This window comes from Pteropus vampyrus, unplaced genomic scaffold (genome assembly GCF_000151845.1).
Source record: "Pteropus vampyrus isolate Shadow unplaced genomic scaffold, Pvam_2.0 Scaffold53, whole genome shotgun sequence".
NCBI classification, from domain to species: Eukaryota; Metazoa; Chordata; class Mammalia; order Chiroptera; family Pteropodidae; genus Pteropus; species Pteropus vampyrus.
In genome coordinates this window covers 1,189,272-1,211,420 of record NW_011888834.1, presented here as the reverse complement: position 1 = coordinate 1,211,420, position 22,149 = coordinate 1,189,272, and the positions used below count along the sequence as shown (strand labels likewise).

Sequence of the window (22,149 nt, the reverse complement as noted above, 5' to 3'; positions counted from 1 at the left end):
CACTGGTTTGGTTTTGTTTTTGTTTCTGTTTTTCCCTCAGAGAGATGGGAAAGAAACCCTTTCCTAAAAGATTTTGTTGAAATCTGTGTGAACCACAACTTTTTAGGAAGGTAGCATCGGGTATTCTTATTTAAATCAAAGAAGAGTCTGTTTTCTCAGCACACGGTGAAACAACCTAGATCAGAGGTTGACTGGTTCTTGACCTTCTGTCACATTCTATCATTATGGCTCTAATCTGTTTCCACTGTCATGTGCCAGGCATTGGGGCTGGGGAGAAGAAGGGCTGGAATTAAGAACGAGCTAGAGAACATACGTTGTCGATGCGGAATAACACAGAGAAGCAGGTTCCAGCACTAGGGCATTGTTTTACTCTCGTTTATATGGTTTCGGGGAAAGATTTCTCACTTTAGATGAGGTGTAAGCTGTCTTCCACGCCCATGTGATTAACTCTGTCACTGTGATGCTGCTTTGTCCCCTTGAGACAGAATGTCCTCAGTAAATGACAGTAAGGATCAACGGCATCGCTGTCCATTTACTGAGCACCTACTGTACATCTGGCAGTGTGCTAGGTTCTTTAATACACTATCTCCAATCCTTACAACCTTATAAAATTCACATTATTTTTAGGTGATGGAACTGAGGCTCAGAGAAGTAGATAACTCGAAGGTCATGTAACTGGAAGATGGGGCACTGGGATTTAAATGTGGCTCCTATACCACATTGCCTTCTGAGTGATGCTGAACTAATGGCCAAGGGGGTACGTTACAGTACCCTAAAGTACGTTAACTTTTTAAAAGAGAAAAATGAAGAACGTTAAAAAACAGTAGAAGGCAAAGGCTTTATATCTCATTATTGCAGGATTTTTTCCTGCCTCTAAGACGGGGTTTCTCAATCTCGGCATTGGTTGACATACTTGGTCCTAGGGGCTGTCCTGTGCATCGTAGGTTGTTTAGCAGCATCTCTGGAATCTACTCACTGATGCCAGTAACACACTCCCTCCCCAACCCAAATGTCACCAGACTGTGCCACATGCCCCCTGTGGGGCAAACTCACCCCCGATTAGGAAACACTGCTCTGAGAGGCCAGTCGAAGTGATGTTGGTGGGGAGAGGACATAACATAAATAACAGAAGTGGGGTTTCTAACACTGGGGGGAGAAAAGGGAGTTGTCAGTGTTTTTAACTTGTGTCAGCCACAGAGTACCCAGAATCATTTCTTCAAATGACTTCCTGGGTGACTCTGTGCTTTGGTTCCTTGCACTTCCTTGACACCCATGGACTCCTCAACCTGGTTGGGAAACCACGACCAGATGTCTTCCAAGGTCTCTTCTATTTTAAGGTTTGTTTTTTCTGTTTCTACATTCCCTTCCCAGGTCTTCTACAGTGTTCCTCTGGATACAAAAAAGTGAATAGACCCAGCCAGCCAGCAGCTGGTGTGCAGCTGTCACCCCTCTAACTTAGGGGAGCAGAGTGCTCTCTGTTTTAGTTTGGCCTCTTCCTGCTTCCTGGAAGGGCCGAGGGGCTCGGCAGTCCCTGGGCCTGTGTCAGATGTGACAGCTCTTCTTAGAAAGTAACAATAGATATTGTTGTCTGTTAACTTAGCTCTGTAGTGTCCGTGCAGAGGCGAGCGAGCCTGGCATTGATTCCAGCACTTTTGCAATACGCACTGTTTGGCAAAACTTGCACTTGGTGTCCAGCCCCTGAACCCTGTGCCTGATCTGGCAGAGCGAACATCAGGCTGGCTGCCAGGATACCCGGCTCTCCCTTCTTTGGTTTCTCAGAAGCAGGAAAGGGACCAGGATGGATTAGCTAGAAGACAATTAGCCGTTTTGTATTGCCAAGTGCAACCCTGCTAGCATCTCCAGGATATAATCCCGGTAGGAGGATGTCTCTTCCTGTTAACCTTTGTATGTGTCAGCTGCAGAGGGTGGAGGAAACCCATTTGGCCCCATTGCCCAAGAAGTGAAAGTCTCCTTTCTCCCTTTCAAGGGGCAGCTACTGTTTGGTAAATATTCGTCTTGTGCTTTCCCCATACATCTATATACACATGTTCATGATTTTTAGAACATAAAAATGTGTTCCCTGCTGTAAAAGCTCTATAAGGCTGTGACGCGGTTAGCCCTCTGCTGACACCCCGTAAGCAGCCAGCACATGCCGGCTGTTTAGAGAAGTAGCGACGGTGGCCTGGGCACCTCTCCCTTCTCCTTTCTTCCTCTCCTCTCCCGCCTCCTCCCTCAGACGATCTAGGATAGTCTTGAATTCCTTCCACACTCCCATTTCTAGCTCTTGCCTTTTCCCCTGCCATCCTCTGAATCCAGTTCTTTGCTTTCACCTTGCTGCTCAAATGGCCCAGAGAAAGCACTGATCAGAATGAATGGGAACTGGGGGCACAAGACTGCACTTAGGAATTGTATGGCAGCTTTTAATGGGCATGGCTTAGACACTTCAAACCTTGCTCATAATGTATTAAATATTTCATAGACTCATGCGGCTAAAGGAGGCCAGAGAGGTCACTTGGTCCTGTTCCTTTATTCTGCAGATAAGGAACCCAAAGTCCAAAGCGTAGTGACTGTTCAGGATTATATGACTGCCAGTGGTGAATCCTTGTCTTCTAGGGCCTCTCACCATACCAAGTAGATAAGGAAAGTCTGTTGTCTTAAATGTAATGTTCGTGATATGCATTCTTGAAACATTTCCTTAGTAATAGAAATTTTACTTAGGACCATGTAAAATTCCAGTTATTTTTAACAAGGGCCACTGCTTAAATCTAAGTTGGAAGGAGCCATCCTAAGGAGAGAGCAAAAGGCACCTGGGTGTGGTTCCAGAGAAGAGGATCAGCGCTAAGGGAGTGGACACATCTTACCGTGGTACAACACCTGTCACTTAAATCCCCCTCTGGCCTGGCCCCGGAAACTCTTACCTGAATGCCAAAGAGATGCTATGGAAGAGCTTTTCCCTAAAATGTTTATAGAACTCCGGGATGTCAGTTTCCCACTCTTTGAGGGTACCTCGAAGCTTGGGGCAGATCAGCATATCCAGTGGGTTCTGCAGCGACAGGAAACTGGCCTTGGCACAGACTGGCAAGCATCTTTGGCAGAGGCCTTGCCTTGGAGTCGTCACAGCAGGGGCCCAGCTTCACAGGCCCCTCGCAGCAGGGTACTGCCTCAGCGAGCCTGAGCTAGAGGAAAAGCAGGGGCAGCATATGATGCCTGAGGTACCAAGTTCATGAGTGCACATGAGTATACCTTGGGGATCCCAAACAGAGTTGAAAAGAGAATGATAACTAACATTTAGAGAGCTTTCTTGCATTTTCTGGCAAATGTGGGTAATAATATTTGGCTCATAAAGTTATTGTGAAGATTAAATGTGATAAAGAACATAAAAGGCATATAGCACAGTAGAGAATGTGAGCCCCACTGGTAGGAGGTCACAGTGGTCGGAAGCCACCCTCAGCCCTGGTGAGGCATAGAGAACCCTGCAGAAGCTCTTTCTCCTACACGGGTCTCTCATCATGCTAGGTGTACAGGATTGAGCCTCATCTGTAGAATATATTACTTTCATTGTTGTCTTTCATCCTGCCATCCTACCATGTAACAGCAGGAGTAGTCCTAAAGACAGTGAGAAAACACAAAGGCATCCTTAATGTCAGCGTTCTACAGAAAACTGCTTGCTTGGAAGTGCTGGCTGATTGAGTCTATAATTTGCACCATTAAGACAGGTGAAGAAAAAATTAAGATACATCAGGAATGTGGAGTTTAGAATGTAAATAATACTTCATAATAATACATATTTTTGTCATTTCTAAAAATAAAAATCTGTCTTCCAATTTAACCCTAATATTCTCCTAACTCTAAGTATCTTTGTAGCCCCAAATGTCACCTAAGCAAGAGACTGCTTTGTCTTTTAAAGGGTAGATTTGTCAGGGAAACGGGCTCATTTCTCTGGGGCTGGCTGGCTGGCTCTCTCTCTCTCACTCACTCACTCACTCACTCACTCACTCACTCACTCACTCACTGTTTTTTTGGACAACTTCCTAGAGTTTTCAGGACCCATTTTTAGATAAGTCATCCCTGAATATTTTACGGAATTTTCCTGACTGACTTTTTATGACCTTACTGATTAAAGTTCTACTTTCTGGAATAATAACTGTGTTAGTTAAGAGAATGTGATTGTCTCTGTCTCTTACATCTTGCAGGTTACTTTGGTGGCTGGAAGCGTTTGCCCGTAGGATAGAAATCCATCCACCTAGCATGCTTCCCTGTGTAGTGGGCAGTCCAAAAGGGTGACACACTCTATAGCTGACTTTTTGTAACTGTCTTTCCTTATTGGTGAAATATAATTTCAACTTCAAAAATGCATGTGCATTTTGATATGCAGTCAATTCTTGTTGTCGGGGTAGCTGTGTTCTATAAAGTCACCGTGAACACTGGGTTGGGAACACAGAAGAATTGCTCCCAGGGGAAATATGGGGTTAGGTTCCTGTGAGTCTCTGGTCACATTTTCATCAACTGATCAATAATACATCACCTTGTTTTATGTGTGTTTCTGTTTAGCATATACGTTTGAATCATAACTTTGAACTCTTGGCCGGTAGCACTAGAACTCATGCCTAAAGGAAGCCTAGTTAACACATTTTCTCCATAAGGCCTTTCACAGCCTTCTCACTCTTAGGGACACTAGACAGCACTTCAGCGCTACTCTGGGGAGCCCTTTAAACTGTGAAATCACCAACAAAAAGCACAAAAATGAGAGAAGCATGGCACTGACTAGACTATGACGTGGACACTGTTTAGAGTACCAGCATGGAAACAAGAAGTCAGAGCCTCCTTTTGTACCCGCATGTTTGCCGCTCAGGTTGTGGTTCGCATTTCTCACTGCTCTGTACATTTCTCAAATGTCTGCGGAAGTGTCCTGAGTATTGATTCTGGGATTGCAAATAACTTTTAGGGAGTAAGCAAATTAACAAATACAGAATCTATGTATAATAACAGTCCACTGCATTTTTGTATGTTTGAACATGGAATGCAGATTAATCACAAATATAGTTAATATATGCTGGCTACACCATTATAGTAAATGCAGATCTCAGTAACACTGAAAATAGTAATTCTAATGGGCCAATTTTTTTTTACCTGTTAATTTATGCCAAAATGAAAATCTGATAATGGCTTTTAGAAATGTCAAGACCCCAAAGCATAGAACATTAAGTTTTTCTATTCAAAGAACAGAAATAATTGCCCTAGTTACTATTCAACGTACCCCCATAATTCAATTTTCTTTTCTCCTTCCCCATCTCCTCCCTCCCCCTACCTCCTTTACTATATTTTACTCCTAGAAAGGGCCTGGGAAGGATGTTGGAATCATGCCAAGATGTGCTGAACAGGGGCTGCCGCAGTCAGTGGCATAACCAGTGCAACACAGGAAGTTCTGTGCTCTGTTGGGATATTTATTAGACTTAGTGCTGCCATAGTCTCTGTTGATTAGCAGACCTAATCTGAATGTCAAAGGTACTGATGCCAATGTAAATGCTCTCACCCCACTAGGTCCATCACCTTACCTAAAGGGTTAGAGTCCGTGTTGCATCTAATTTCCTAGTAACGAGCCTAGACTTTTATCAGAAATAGTTACTAATTTTAGATTGTATCTCCTCTCTTCAAGAGAAGTGATTTAAATTCTGTCCAGGTAGCACGTGAACAAAAGAATATCACACTTGTTTTGTACTGCAATCTTGATCTCAAAGAAACATACAACAAAGTCTAGTATACCATGGACACAAAGTCCAATTGTAATAATACAGGAAGAGAAACAAATGGTGTTTGAAAACAAAAGGTGCAGGCATGATGCCGGGGATTTCACATACTCTTGGGATCCAGTAAACCTAGATGGCGGGGAAATTGTTTTAAAAAGTCCTGTGAAGAAAAGAGCAAGATAATACAAATATGTGCATATTTCTAGAACCTGGAAATATAAAATGCTAATAAAATGTACTTTGAAGTATAGCCACAATTTTAACAGTTCTGCAGAGGCACAGAGCTACTGTTACTGGCCATATGTAAGGATATAGATAATTTCATGGAGAAATCTTTAAAACAAAAGTGAGAATAACTTAGAGGTAACTATAGGCAGACTTTCTTTTCCTTTAAAATGTAACAATAACCCCTATAGTTGTCTGTGCTGCCCAGATAAAGATTTAGCAGATTCACATCAGCTTCAGAAAATGAGACTTTAGGTAGCCAAGGGATTCAATTAAATTGCTCCTGAGGTCTTGAGTTTGCCAACTTGATTTTTTTTTAATGCCTTTTTTTTTTCCTTTTGGGGAAAAAAGGTTTGGGAAAAAAAATTGAAAATTTTATGGGAAAAATTAGTGTTCTTCATTCTACTATCTCAGGCAATGGGGAAGCTGCAGCTTCCTTTCTTTCAAGGAAGCCTTTAATATAAAAAGTCACTTTGGAGGTCATTGCTGTGAGGCTAACTTCAGCAGTCAGACACTCACAAGCAAGCTGTCAGCATATGGCTGGCATATCAGAGGGGCACTCAGAGAGCAGAGGAACTGAAAATCAGTTAATGTATTAGATCTGTATAGTTTTAAGATGATCACAAAGTGATGTCCACTTACCGCTATTTAAAGAAATTAAACTTTTTTTACTCCTGAGATACATAATTGAACATATCTCAATTGCATCCGAATATCTAGAATTTTTAAAAACTGCTTCAGAATATCGATTCCTGCAGCTTTTGGTGAATTTTGAAGAGGTATAATTTTTCTACCACATGAAATACTTTATTTCTAAAATGGTGATAATTAAACATACTTAGTAGTATTTGAAACATTATGCTGGAACTCAGAAGACTGGCTTTTCTATTTGGATTGATAAACCTCCAAAAGATGGCAACTGGCCCTCATAAAAGATTTTTTCCAGCAGAGCTCTTATATCTGTTTGTGTTTTCCTTTCTCAGTTAAGCACATTTATCTTTGCTCCTAGCTGCTCCAGCACTCCGTGAAACAATAGTCTTCCTGGCAGTTCTGTTCTGTGTAGGCTCCCACTCTATCAGTGTGACACGATGGCAGCTATCTGGAAGGGTTATATAATTAGATGGAATAACGAGCTAGTATCAAGAGGAAAAAAACTGAGAGGCATGAAACGCAGAGGCACCTTAATTTGCAAATCCATCAAATATCCTACTATGGAATCAAAATGAGAATGGGAATAAATATTAATGTTTTTTAAAAAAATGTGCCCTTGCTTCTTAGAATAGATGCCTTCCAGCAAAGCCAGTTACAAAGTGAATGCCCCAAAGTTTAGTCTAATTCTGTTTAGTAAGGTGGAGCTCTAGTTCAAGGGCAGGCTAACTGATAGTTTTAATAAGAAATGAGCTATCAGGATAGACCCGGTGCCAAGGGGCTTGCTCATTATGAAGCTGCTAAGTAATGTTCTGTTCACTTGTAGCAGACTTGAGTAGCATTTTTTAAAATGTTTTGAAAAAGGAAAGTTTATATGTTTAACAGAGGATTTTAAAGAAGAAAATGAAAATCACCTGCCACCCAAGTAGAAATGCTTTTTCCCCCCTTACATAGATATCATTGCACAGATAACCACAATCGATTTCACTGGTCTTTTATTTGGGGATGTTTGGGTTGTTTCCAGTTCCTCACTATCATAAACAATGCTGTGACGAACAAGCTTATGGCTCCATCTTTGAGGCCAGCACTCATTATTTCAGTAGGTCTCGATTCCTAGTGGAATCGCTAGGTCGATGTATCAGTAACTGCTTTCTTTTAATTGGTAATATTTTTACCACTTTGGAGTCTCTCCTTCATTGTCTGCCATGCCCCTGGTCTACACTGCTCTATCAGCTTCCACCTCACACAGAACAGATTGGTTCTGCCCTTTTTCTTTTATCTTTTCTCTTATCTTGCTTTTTCTTTTTTTGTAATAGTCTCCCTTGCATATGGCCTATCTGGAGACCTATTAGAAACACAGGGAGTCTGGAGAGAAGGTAACAAATGGTTAATATACTACTCGAGATGACAGTTGACTGTTACCTCACTTGTAATGTTCACGTGTTTCATCCTTGTGTTCCTTGCTAAATTTTAATGAACTAAAATGTTTTCCAAAATTGTGGTTTGAGATTTCCTGGCATATGCTTTCTTTGGGCTGAGAATTAACATACTCTTTCAGTTTTTGCCTTATAATTCCTCCCTGTCTTTGAGCCATAAACCTTTTGATAACTAACTTCAACTCACTTTTGGTGACTTGTTAGTCTCAAGAGGATTTGATTTTCTGGAAAATTACAGTGAAGCAAAGATGTAAGAGAGAAGTAAAGATAATTCAGTTAATTCAGGAAAAGAGGTAGACTAATGATTTCTTGAAATGGTATTACCAGATTTCTCCTCCACTGTATTAAACATCTCATATGTATCAATTATCTTACGTGCTAAATGAACAACCTGGCTTCCTAACATCTTTAATAAGATAAATTATATAATGTAGTTAATATAGTCTATTAGCCCCAGAAATAGCCTGTTCTGTGAATTAATAAGCTAACTATTATACATTTGTACTGTTTTCCACACCTATATTTAGAGTTTTACAGCTGAGAGTCTTCAAAAACTGATCTAGTGCATCTCCTCATTTTACTGTAGAAACATTAGTATCAATCAATGTTTAAGACTTCCATAAGTAAATATTATACAGCTTATGTTGATAACTCCTTTAATATCTTAACACTTCTCTGTTGGGAAATTATTTGCTAACTTCTACCTAAAGTTACCACGCTACCACTGTAAGCTTATACCTTTTCTTCAAAAGTCAAAATTTGCATGCAAGTCCTCCATATGGTTGATATGATTTCTGTATTGTAATTAGAATACATTGAGAAGGCATATAATCACTCACTGAGTGATGAAACATGGAATAGGAGATGACTCAATAAACATTTTAAGAAATGTTTGCAAAGTGTGATTTTCAAATCTGTGTTGAACTTAAATTCCCAACGTGGTCCCTGCACAACTGTTTTTTACTAACTTGCATTTTGGTATAATGCCGTTGGTCTCCATTGACAGCCTCCAAGAAAAACCGCCCAGTGGAACTCATTACTGCATTTACCATAAGATAGCCCCCTACAAAAAAATCTGGTCTTCATACCAAGAATATTATTTCTTCTGAACAACTGTTTTTTTGTTGTTGTTTAAAAAAAAACACACGCACAGTCCTAACCAGGTTTCCTGCTAGAAAACCGAAGCCAAATCGTGGCCCACCCATAATAAATATGGGGGCAGGAGGCACCCAAGGCCGCCATGTGGCGCAGCTCAGGGCAGCGCCATTCACAGTATATCCTTTGTGAATGGTGTCCCAGAATTGTGCTCACAGGAGCCCTTGGCTCTGGTATGCACTTTTAATACCTCATTCTTGATTCCTCTTTTTTTTCTTCAATCTTTCTTCATCCATCTTTCCCCCCTTCCTATTTTTAATTTTTATAATACTGTTGCATTCTTCGCATCATCATAAGCTGCCGAAAGTCCTTTGTGGAATAAGGTGCAGTAAAAATGACTTAGTCATAGGTTCCCTCCTGTGCTGGTTCGTGCTGTTCGTGACATCATACCCATGCTGTGGCACCCAGTCTTGATCCCTACTCCTGTTAGTGGTTGTTTCAGCTCTGATGTATTGGTGTTTGGTAAGCTGATGCTTCTGTTAAATCAGACTATGGTATGCAAGCTCATATTTGAAATGAGAGTCCAATATAGCTATAAACATATGGCTCACACTGTGAAATGTTCTTTTTCCTTTCTCAGGGAGTTTCAAAAAAATGTACAAGAACATATGTCCAGTCCTAGGATTCCCTGCCAGAATTTTTTCCTAAATGTGGTTTGACATTTCAGATCGCTAAGTGGACACATCTGTCTGAGTATGTTTTCCTTTTCAAAAAGAAGAATACCTGAAGACAGCTACCCAGTGTCAGAGCTGAACATTCTTAGTTTGCCCCCAGGTATTTAGTATTCTCAGCCCTTAAAATGAGGCAGAAGTCCACAGAACTCTGTGCATTCATTTTGTTAGTGGCCCAGTATTCCCTGGGTATTGAGTGGAAATAAGGAATTCGCTTTCCTGTTTTCTTTAAGCACATATTTGCGAGTAATTCTGAGTAAACCAGTGGGGGGAAGAAACTCAGAGTCAAAGGATTCATTTTTAAATCTCGCCTCTGTCACTGTGGCTTTGAGCAAATCCTGTAAGCTAATGGAACCTCAGTCTTTTTATGTATAAGTAAAGAATAGTAATGCCTGTTCCACCCACCTTACGGGGTTCGCAGTGAAACTCAGATGTGTCTGAAAGTGCTTTGGAAACTGTAAGAGCAGGTAGAATTGCATTTCCCCAGTGTGGGATAAAATGAGATCATAGTAACTAATAGCAAAACCCCATTTATTTGGCTCCACAGTGCTAGAATTTTAGCTCCTTCAGTTCTTCCCCAGCTAGTTTTGGTAGTCAGCTGGGATTGTTGGCACATGCTTGGGAATGCATCGTCTTAGATTTCTCATGGGTGGGCATTTGTGTTCCTCCTCTGTGGCTCACTGCAGGGGCCTTTCGGTTGCTGTTTACACAGCCAGTGCTCACTAAATCCTTGCGGCCCCTGATGCCACTAATGTCCTCACCAAAGGGACATATGCCCTTCACACCTGGTTGGCTTGGCAGGATGCTGAATGAGGAACATCAGCGGGATGGCTGAGATGGAGGTACTCTCTGCAACCGCGTTCAAAGGTTTCTGCCCCACAGTTTGTGCACGTTATTTAAGGTGCTGCCAAGGCCGCAAGCCACATGGTCCAGTGATGATGTGACCTTTAAGGAGGCTCTGTCTGTTTCAGAGCTGCGCTTTCTAATCATTCGGTGACTGTGTTTGAGGATCATTGACAGCTGAGCTTTCATGGCTGATGACTATACAGCTGTCTCCCAGGAACTGTGGTGGCTCCAGGAAACTGGTGACCTTTTTAGAGAAAGTGGAAGTAAGTACAGACACATACAAGCTTTCAGAGAGCCCTCGGTTACAGGAGGCCACAAGTGGTCCAGACAGACAATGGGGCTGTTCTTTATAACATCAGCTGCATAAAGCAGTGGTTTTTACTTGCATGTTTTGTAGTTTTGATCTTGCCTTAGCGATCAGCCACGATGAACTAGAGAGCTTCTGATCCTGGCCATTCTGCTCTGCTAAGAATTTCCTTCTTTCTTCCAACATATTGATAATTTGGACATGAAATAAACCTGTAGGCCTCAGCTCTCTGCCTCAGAAAATGAAATCCATCTTAGGAGAAGTTTAAGTACAGCTACCTGGTTGGAACTGGGATTACGTGTCTTAAAACCTTGCATGCATGGCAAGCATTTTTTTTTTTTTAACTGAGATTGAGCTGATTGGAAGGGTGGACCTCATATAGTTTATGGGCATGACAAGCTAAAACCACCCATTGTCCCTACCTTCATATTCATTCTGGTTTCCTACCTTCCAATTATGACACCATACCGTACATTCCAAAACAAGGCTGGCAAACAGCTGTACTTTCTCAATTACCTAGTTTTATCCTAAAAGGTGTATACCTGAAAAACTTTTACAGACCCAACCATTAAGTCTCTGTTTATTGATTTTGACTTTCAGTCCCAATAGAACAGAACTTAAAGATTTTTTATTCTCCTTTTCATTAATACTTAATTTATTAATGAAGAAAATGGATGGTATTCTGTGATCTAGTACAACATTGAGAAAAGGAGTATTCCTAGGAAAATTTTTTATATCAAATCAACTAGTATGTATTGAGTATTAACAATACTTGAAATCAGTGTTCTGACCAAGAGCAGAACTTATGATGGTTAACTTTGTTGACGTTTCATCTCATTGTAGATGGTTAAGGAAGGTTGAGTTCTGTCTGGTATTACAGATTTAATTTTGACCTTTGAGGGAGGACTTGATGGGTAAGAATTGATAAGAACATTGAGCCAAAGTAACTAGATCATCTTAGTGTGTCTAGTAATCAAGGAAAGGAATACAAACTCTTCAAGGCATCAAGATAATTTTGAGAAAAGGGTTAAATAAAAACTAAACTGTAACCTCATTTTTATTGTGCCTCGTCAAAAGAAAGAATATATATCAAGAAGGGAAGAGTCTACATGGAGGTGAGAATAGAGAGGCCAAAGGAAAGATGTGATCACCATACCCCCAGTTATCCATGAGAGAGGAGGCTTGAGTCAACGATCTGAATCTAGTCTGTTTGGCAAACTGTCATGGAAGGATGAATGGAGCTCTCAAAAGCAGTAAGAAAGTCCGATTCTATGTTCACCAGGCAACCTTCTGATTATAAACAGAATTTTCAGGCAGATTTTCTAGTGATAACCAGGCTGTGTGAAAATTTTGTGTTTTTTTTTCTCATTCGAAATTAATATTTTAAAGATCAACCTCCTGTTTGAATAGCATATGTAATTCTCTTAAGCTTAATCAATTTTATACATTCATAAAAATAATTTTCAGGACCTGCCAAGTAATAACCATCTCTAGCTCATCTTTCTATAACTTCAACAATGACCATAGAGGGAGATGTTCAATAATTTCAACATTTAAAAAATTGATCGATTAAAAGATAGTAAAAAGCTCTAAGTTTAATTCTGTGATGACATATATATAATGAACTTAAGTTTATAAAAATGTCAAGAGTAGCATGTTAGACATGGATTATTTGCCGGAATCAAATTTACTCAGGCAGCTTAAGTTAAGAAAAAGGGTGGAGTGGGGCGGGGGGAGTGAAGGAGGACGAGTAGCTAATTGAAAAGATATAAAAGTATGTCATAGAACCTAAGGTCAGGAAGTACACCGGACTGAACCAGGAAATGAAAAACCAAGAACCAAAGTTATATGCTCTTTCTCTGAGGGTTCATGAACTCTCATCTCTGCTTCTCCATGAAATTGCTGCCCAGCCCTTGCCTCATGGGATCATTTTGAGAGCCTAATAAAACCAACTAGAGTCTCAGAAGCCCAAAGTCCAGGCAGAGAGCCTCTAATTGACCCAGCCTGGACAAGTTTTCACGGCTAGGCCATCCTGCTGGAGTAGGGATGGCAGACAACATGTGGTCTCTTGTACTCAGTAGTGACTATGTAAGGAGTCTGAAAGAAGGTGTCACCTGGGCAGGACAGTGAGTGAAAGGAAGCTTTCAGAGAAGCAGGAGACATTCCAGACCTACATCCCAAGTGGTATCTGCCAAAGATAACCAATAATAATGATGATGATAATTTAAAAATCTGTTTGGAGTGAAATAAAGGCAGAGAAGGCATATTATCAGTGCATATTATATGATTTTAACATATGATCGAAAACAGATAATGCAATACTTTTGTTTCTTTCTTAGCTCTCTGCAGGAGTAGTGTCCATACTGAAAGTTTTATAGCCAACAGGTTAAGAGGGAATTAAATTCAAAGATACTGAGCGTAGAATTAAGAAAGCGCCTGAGTACTTTAACTTTGTCAAGTCCTTTAAAGCCTCTTAAAGCGCTAGGTGTTGAGGAACTTACCAGATGACTTTGAGAGAAAGCGCTATCTGTAATCCAGAGGTAATGTGGAGAAGACAAGCGCTTTTAGGAAAGAGAAGGTGGGGAAATATCGCCTTATATTTCCAAAGGGGAGAAAGAAAGTTTGGCTCTGGAAACTTGATGTTGATGCACTAAGATCCCAGGAGAGATCACTTATACGTACTTAAAAGGTCACTAGGTGCCAGAGTGGGTCTCTGAAAAGGATTCAGACCAAACCAGTAACTCTATCTTTAAAAAGACATGAGCGTAACACAAGTGGACCAGGAGACTGTGTGATACCTAATGCATCTTAATTTAGCAGGATATTTGAGTAAAGTCTTCAGATCCCTGTGGACAGGTAAAGAAACGCAGTGTGAATGATCGTGCAGTTAGGTGAAATTGATGAATGGAGTGATAGACCCGCCTGAAGATTACACATAGCTTTAAAACACTGTATTTGACCTTCTCATATTTATCCACATAAACAGTAGATACAGAGATGCAATCTTACTAATCTAATTTTCAACACAGAAAAGTGGGACGGATGGTTATATATGCCAATTGACAAAATTATCAAAGAGCACAACCTGCTGGAGCAAGTGGCTAAACCAACAATATAAAATTCAATAAATGTAAACATGGCACTTTATACTGAGTTCCGCTGCAAAAATACAGAATGAGAAACATTGAAGAGATAAGTTTTAAGGACTTGTAAGCTAGCAATATGATATGGTTGCAAAAAAAAAAAAAAGTGCCAATGTAATTTTAAGTGATATGTTTAAAGGAATTATATCCAGACTAAGGGTTGTAATATTGCCCCTTATGTTGGCTAGTCCACATCTGCATTATTCTAACAGTCTTTGCTGGGAAATACACTGACAAAATCCACATGATCAGGATTAATTATAAAGTTCTTTGATGCTTAAATTCTTGGGTTTGCTATGTGTAATTAACAGTAAGGAATATAATCTCCCATAGCATATTTTTGAGGAACTCACTTTGTATCATTCCAGTCAGAGTGTATAGAAACCAAATACTTGGGAAAAATCCACTCCCCTCAGTCATCTGAGTTCAAGTGAATGGGTTTAACAGTGATAATTCTCCTTTCATTGAAAATATATATTGGTTTCTGAATGCTAAGTTAAATTTTAAGTTCTATATTACTAATTTATTAATCTACTGGGTGATCACACTGTTAAGTGTAAATTCTAAGCATTTTTCCACCTCTGTCATCATAGGAGTGGGCAACAGGTTTTAGATGGAGACAGGAAAGATTCTCAATTTATTTAAAAATAAAAGCAGATAGTTTTAAAAAACCAGTGTTTCCTAAATTGAGGAATTGTTTCTATGCCTGAAGAATCTTCTCTGTTAGATTTAGAGTGCTTGCAGAATTAAAGGAAGAGAATCCAAAATGACTCTGTTTATTGAGACTCTCAGGAAATGATCTAGAAGTAATATACAACCTTGATAAGGGGCAAGATCCACACACATATACACACTACTGTAGATTAATTATAATACATATGGATTGCAGGAACTTGCAGCCTCAAAATGTTGAGTTTTTCATAATCTGCTGAATTAGACATTATTTATTGATAAAATAGAAATCCAGCAAAGCTTTCTATCAAACTACAGATGCTAAAAACATAGCTGGTACAGAGAATGCAAGTAAATTATTCACAGACATTTCATTTTTGGTTTTGAAATCTTTTTTAAGTTATAGAAAAGTCAGTATGAAAATTCTTCATTCTCATCTTTTCTTCTGATACAAAGCATCTGGCCTGCATAGCTACCATGAAAATATTCTGTTGAATTATTTTCAGAATAACTCCATAGCTTTAATCATTGCAAGTCTGGAATCTGACCGTGAATATTTGTAACCAGAGCAGTTTTGTGATAAAGCTAAGACACTGCTGTCCTTGATGTGAGAGGGTCTTTAAGCTCTCTTGGAAAATGAAGTGCCAGAGAGCAGAAATTAGACAAAAGCCTATAACAAAACCCATCCATTTAAATGTGGCTTACTTGTTTCAGTTGGTCTTCCTTCTTATTAGAAGCTATAACAGACTCTACTCCAGTGATGAGAGAAATGATACAAAATAAGAGTTTTTACCTCGATGCCATAGTTGCTTCTTTTAATACTAAGCCTTAATATCGAGGCTTTGTTTAGTATAAGCTCTACTTATGTGTACTCTACCTCATGGCCTCATGCCCTCATCTCACAGTGGAAAATCAGAAAACTGCCAAAGAGCTAAACTCTCTCATGACCTGCATTTGGGCTGATGGTGGCAAATGAAAGGTAACCCAGTCTGTGTTGGCATATAGGCCCCCTTTGGGCTGGTGTCTAATCAGTCTGAAGTACAAACTCCTCCCCCATCTGGGCCTTTTCTGTGCTGCAGAGGATCTCTCCTCTTTCTTTAGGATCCGGGTGACAGAGGGTCATATATCCTTGAGGCAGTGTGGGTGGGCCTGGCCTGCTCACCTCTCTCTCTGCTGCCCCCTCCTGGCCCCGAGTGAGTTGCACCCTGTCTCTTCAGGTGTAGCGCGACCTCTTTGCTGCTCAAGGAGCCCCTGCTGTAGTAACTTCTGGTCGATTCTCCTGTTGCATTTAGGACGGATGGTCCTTTCCCATGCCTGCTGCACTTTGGGGACTCATCTCTACTTAACCCTTCACGGGTACTATGGACCTCTGAACCCCAGAGGCCAGACCTTGTCTTAAGCCCTCTGCCCCATGGCTTCGCCTCCTGGGTCATCTTACCCCTTACCGCGGTGATTCCTGGCAGGCGGCCGGATCTTACTCTCAGCTCCTTTCTATATTTCCACCGAAAGCGTGTGGAAATCTCTAGGCTCTCTGGCTCCATCCTAGAACAAGGGAGACTGCAAAAAAGAGGTGGGAAGGGGAATTACCTCGACCTCTCCCCGCCTGAATACACCTCAGCATCATTTCTGTTCTGCGCTGCCGCCACCCGGCGTTGGGTATCCTCCTCCTAGAGTTTAGAAATGGAGGCCGGCCACAATTCCCTTCGTGTTTGCTTTTATTATGTTCCATCATCATCATCGTGTTCTCGCCAGATTTTCCTCTTCTCCCCACTAGAAGAGCTTCTACTTCCCCTTTCTCCCCTCTTCCACCTGCCATATGGGTTTAACTATTCTTGAGAGTACCTCAAAATAGCAGGGTTGTGGGGTGGAGAGTGGACATTACTGCAAGAAGAAAATACATCAAGAGGCATTTCAAAAATGTACCCAAAGCAATTCCATAAATATGTTTGGAGCAGCTACTACGTGTTAGATGGTAGTGAGCAAGACAGATGAGGTTCCCTCCTTAATGAGTTTACAGTCTTGAGCATTTTGTAGGACAGAGTCCTATGCACGAGCACAGAGATATATGCATAAGGATGATTATTATAACATTATTTGTAGACTCAACTGAAATGTCTGTCAATAAGGAGTATTATGCAGTATTAAAAATAATTAGATAAGATAAATCTATACCTACTCACATGGAAGAAGAATCGGTACGCACTCATCTGAAAATATGCTGAATATGTTATATATACATTTACTTGCCTGCACGAGTATTTAAAAAAATCTAAAAATATATACAACCGACTATTAATGATTTCCCCAAAAGGTGAGATTTGACATAGTTGGGGAGAATTAAAGGGGTAGGAACTTTCTCCTTTACTTTATAAGCTTCTATATTTTTTAAAATTTTGTACAACAGGCTGTGTATTGTTTTTGTAATTTTTAAGACAAAGAAAATAGGAAAAATACACACCAAAAGTTGTTACTAGCACACAATCTAGTTTACATGTTTGAAGTTATTTCCAAACTGTACATGGGTGAGAGGAAATGGAAAAATGGGACAACACACTCTCTCCCAGCTCTCTTGTCCCCTTGTCCTGTGTAAGAACGTTAGATGCCATGTCCAGATCCCTGGAGTTCCCTAGGACGGTGAAGGTGTCCTTATCTTCACTCTACCCTCCTGCTCTCCTCCTTCAGTCTCTCTTTGTTTTCAGTTCTTTTCTGTCTCCATTTAAAGTCCCTGTCTGGCTTGTTTCCCAAGTTGTCATCTTTTGCCTTAGAAATCAGCAAGTCCCAAATCTCCTTTCATATCTTAACTATTTTCAGTTCTAGTGTCTGTCGTAAATCAGAACTGCTGTCTTTCCTATCCAGTTCTGCTGCGTTAAGCCCAGTGGTTGGAATTTGAGGAAGCAAAATGTTGCTCGAGGCTCCATTTGGATGAGTTTGATTTTGGGGGGAGGGAGAGGAGGCGATTATTATCCCTACCCACCTAAAATCATATACTTTGCTCTGCCCAGATTAGTTTCTCTCTAGAAACACATCTTCTTTCAAGATCTGCATTATACCTCCGCTATATTTTTTTATTTGTTAAAAGGATTGAGGTGACATTGGTTAATAAAATCAAATAGGTTTCACATGTACAATTCAGTAATACACTATATATATATTGCATTGTGTGCTCATCACCCAAAGAGCTTGTTCTTCTGCAAGAGCATTTGGCCCCTTTCAGCTTTGGAAATCCCTCTTCATTTAGCTGATTGTCGAAGGAGGACATGCCCCACCACTTCTTTCCCGTTCCTGGGGTTATCTCCTGGCCAAAAAAACGCAGGGAGAAGGTGGAGGGAAGAGTGCTCCCATCATGTAGCAATAAGCTGTACAGGTGCCCTGTACTGAATTGAAATTCAATGTCAAATTCAGTTCTTAGATCCTAGATTAGTTCTTAGCCATTCCTACATAGGTATAGCTAGTATTTTTTCCTGTTCCTTTTGTTTATGTTAAACAAGATTGCTTATTATCTTGAGATAACTTTGGCTTATTTCCTGGCTTCATAACTTAACCAGCTGTGTGATCTTAGACAAAACATTTGTCTCCAAGCCTCACTTCCCTCATCTATAAAATGAGGACATTAATAATACTAACCTCATAGTGGTGTTGGCAGGTTAAAGAAGTTAATAAAAGTAAAACAAATAGTAAGACAAATAATACGTATATACTGTTATTTGCTATTGTACTGCTAATGCCCTTTGTAACTTTTCCTTTTTAACTCATGTTTATTTTCATAGTTTAATTGTATTGCCCAAAGATACAGATCTTCCATCTCTTCATTTTTAAAGTTCTCATACTATCTGAATCATGTGCAGACACTTCATTCCCGTGCTTTTATCTTTTCTTCCCCACTCCCTCCCTACTTCTTGGTCTCAGTACTTTTTTCTCAACATCCTTTCGGTTTCACCCTCACATTACTGGCTGCCAGAGGCCTTCCTGACCACATGTCTTGAGGCTAAGTGAGGTCCACCTGTCATTTGCACCCTGCTTTTCCAACCAACACACTCAGGGAAAGTACAGATATTTGCTCCATGTCTTTATAAGGTCCGAGACCACATATGTCTTCCTTGGTGCTGTAGCTCCAGTGCCTAGCTCAGAGCTTGGGCATGGTAGGTACTTACCGCTGACTCATTTAATGAGAAAATGCAGATATAAGAAACAAGACTACATGGATTACCAGACTCAGTCTGCATTTCTATAAAAATAACCTCTAAGAACAAAGACCATTCAGAACAAGTTTGAAGGGAAAATAAACACCTGGAAAAAAGGTGGTTTCTGACTGTACTGGGGCAGGCCCTGTTTTAGAGAACGGTTACTATTCTAAATGCTGGTATAGGTTATTAAGCCGATAAAGTTAATTATTGCTTTCATGGTTTTACATTTAATCTTGTGAACAAGCTTCTCTACTAGTTCGTGAAAAGCTGTGGGGGAAAAACAAAAAGCTTTCCCTTCCACTTATCAAGGAGAACATAATAGGCTCCAAATGCTAGTTCCGAAAACTAGCTCCTGCAAAAAGAACATGGGTCTCATGTCATTCTCATCTTAACTATCTTGTTCTTCTCCCATAATCAAACAGAAAAAAAAATATGTATGTACACACACACACACACACACACACACACACACACACACACGCATACGCATATCACACTTCTGTGAAATTCACTGAACCTTCCCTGGCTCCTTGAATCTTTATCAGGCCCTGTTTTGAGTTTTCTTCCGATCAGAAAAAAGCTTCTGACAACTTTATTCCTGCTACAGTTTGAATAGTTTTGTGTTAAACAGCCGAAGATCCTTCTTTAGCCAATCTAGTAATTCTAAACAGTACTAGAACTTTGTTGATTCATGCAGCAGTTAATTTTTGAATGTCTACTACACATGTCACAGTTCAGCCTTAAAAATTTTTTTCTTAATATTTGAGCCATATTAGAATAGGACAGATTTCAAATGCAGTTATATATAGGTTTATTCGCAGCAAGTGAAATAAATCCCTGTACCAGAAGCTCAAGTTTTAAAAAGGAAATAAACCGAGATCTAAGTTATGAAAAAAAACCTGAAAGCTGTAAATAATATCTTAAGCATCCCAGCTGGGAAGTATAAATTTACAAATTAGTTCTCTATCACATAAAAAGTGCCAGTTGGTTAGGAAGCAGCTTTGTCTATGAGTAACTTCATCTCATAATAGCATCTCTCTTCTATCTTGTGTTTCTGTTAAAATATAAAAAGTTGTATTTCATTCACTTACTTTAAGTCAGTAATATTCAATCTAGTCAGAAAACATAATCATGATAAATTTGGAAGCAAGCATTATAGATTACCTCTAAATAAACGTAATGAAAATTTCCTCTTGCAGATGCAAATATTGGCATTATGATGAAAATCTGCTCACTTCCAGCGTTGTCATTGTCTTCCATAATGAAGGATGGTCAACCCTCATGAGAACAGTCCACAGTGTAATTAAAAGGACTCCAAGGAAATATTTAGCAGAAATTGTGTTAATTGATGATTTCAGTAATAAAGGTAATGGCTATGGAATTGTCATTTTTGTCTATGAAATAAGTTAATTATGAGTAATTGGAAAAATGCGATTGCAAAATAATTACTCTTTAAAAATCAATAGTTAACGTCTACTGTTAGCATCTATTATCAACAAGTTGGCACTGTGCCAAGCATTGTATATAAATCATTTTGTTTATTCTTGACTGTAATCCTTATGATGGATATTGTTATTATCTCCATTTTACACATGAGGCTCAGATATGTTAAGTAACTTGCCAGCAGTCACAGAGGTGGTAATTAACAGCTGGAATCAAATCTACAGGCTCATAAGTCTGTGTGTTTAACCACTATTCTATACTATACCAATTCGTTGGACCTTGGATTTTGCAAAAAGTTAGTCACAGAGGTAATTTATTGAAAGACTGAAAAATGTAATTGCGTGTATATTGTAATGCCACCTGATGCTCCATAGTCGTCAAACTGAAATCCATATACCTATTTAAGAGCCTGTATTTTGCATTTTAATGATGATACAACATTGAATTTGACCAGAAACCATGGACTATTTTTATTTATAATAGAGAGTATCTACTAAAGCTTATTTTTTTCCTTATTTGATTTAGTATAATGAATCAAAGGAAAGTATATTTTTTATTTTTTATAAGAAGCCAGCTTTTATAGCATTTAGAGAGGAGACATTGGTTAGTCTTGGTTCAACTTGGCAAGAGAGAGATTGAGCATTGATTTTCCAGATAAGTGGGTGTAAGTTAACAATTTTTTCTTTAAATAGATCCATTACTGTAAGCCGAATGCATCTTCTTAATGACATAAATATCAAAAGATAGATAATGCTATAGCTCAGACCCCAAATCATCATGCTGAATGAAAAATGCAGTGGTGCTGCTGAAACCCAGATCTGGGTATTTGTTTATTCTTCTTTGCTTGTCACAAAACTGAATTGAAGCCTTTGAAACTTGACCAAAGAAATCGAACTACTCAGTAACAACAGGGTATTTGCTTTTTGGCAAATAAGTTTTGCAGACAGTTTTAGCGTACAGTAGTAATACCGCTGACTATAATGTCAGAAGTAAAGACGGAACATGGGTAGCACAAAAGTAGCATTCATAATGGCTTCACAAAAGCTTCCTCAAAAACTTAGCTTAGAACTCTTGCAGTCTGGATAAACTTCTACTGTTTATGCAAGGCCATAACCAGAACCTTGACCTTGTACACATACGTTAGCATGGAGAAGAACAGAAGAATGGCCTATTTCCTTTTCCTCTCATCTCTGTGCAACTAATCACTTTTTTTAAACAATTATTTTTCATTACGTTAGGGAATGTATAACTTTAACATTTTTAGTCATATCAAATGACTTTAGCTTAGACATCTTACCTTGGTTGCAATTTTCAATGACAGAAATGTTTTCATTAAAAATACGATTCCTGTCTCAAGATAAATATTTGAAAATATGTTTTAAAGTGATATTGTTGGTATCAACATCTAAAACTAAATCTACAAAAATGACTTTGGGAAATCCCATGTCTATGATTATTCTGATTTTAAGAAGCCCTATGTTATTAATACAAGTAAAATCTTAACATATCCTAAAAAAAAAAAGGGGGAGATACACTCAAAGATGTTTGCCATCTTAAAATAACTACTTGGCCCCGGAAAAGGAGAACAAAATTTCGGACTTAAGTTTTTTCCACTTTAATTGTTCGTTTGTTTCTTTTAATGGTCAGTGCTTCTTTTGTTATAAACCTCTAA

General features: G+C 39.4%; 1 protein-coding gene across 3 annotated transcripts in view; it reads left to right on the top strand.

Annotated features, from left to right (window-relative positions):
• Nucleotides 1-22,149, top strand: part of GALNT7 (polypeptide N-acetylgalactosaminyltransferase 7) — a 107,509-nt gene that overhangs the window by 63,802 nt on the left and 21,558 nt on the right. For all 3 annotated transcript variants that reach the window (XM_023530725.1, XM_023530726.1, XM_023530727.1), the window contains exon 3: nt 20,234-20,400. In XM_023530725.1, coding sequence (XP_023386493.1) covers nt 20,234-20,400 — 167 coding nt within the window. The remainder of the gene's footprint in view (nt 1-20,233; nt 20,401-22,149) is intronic.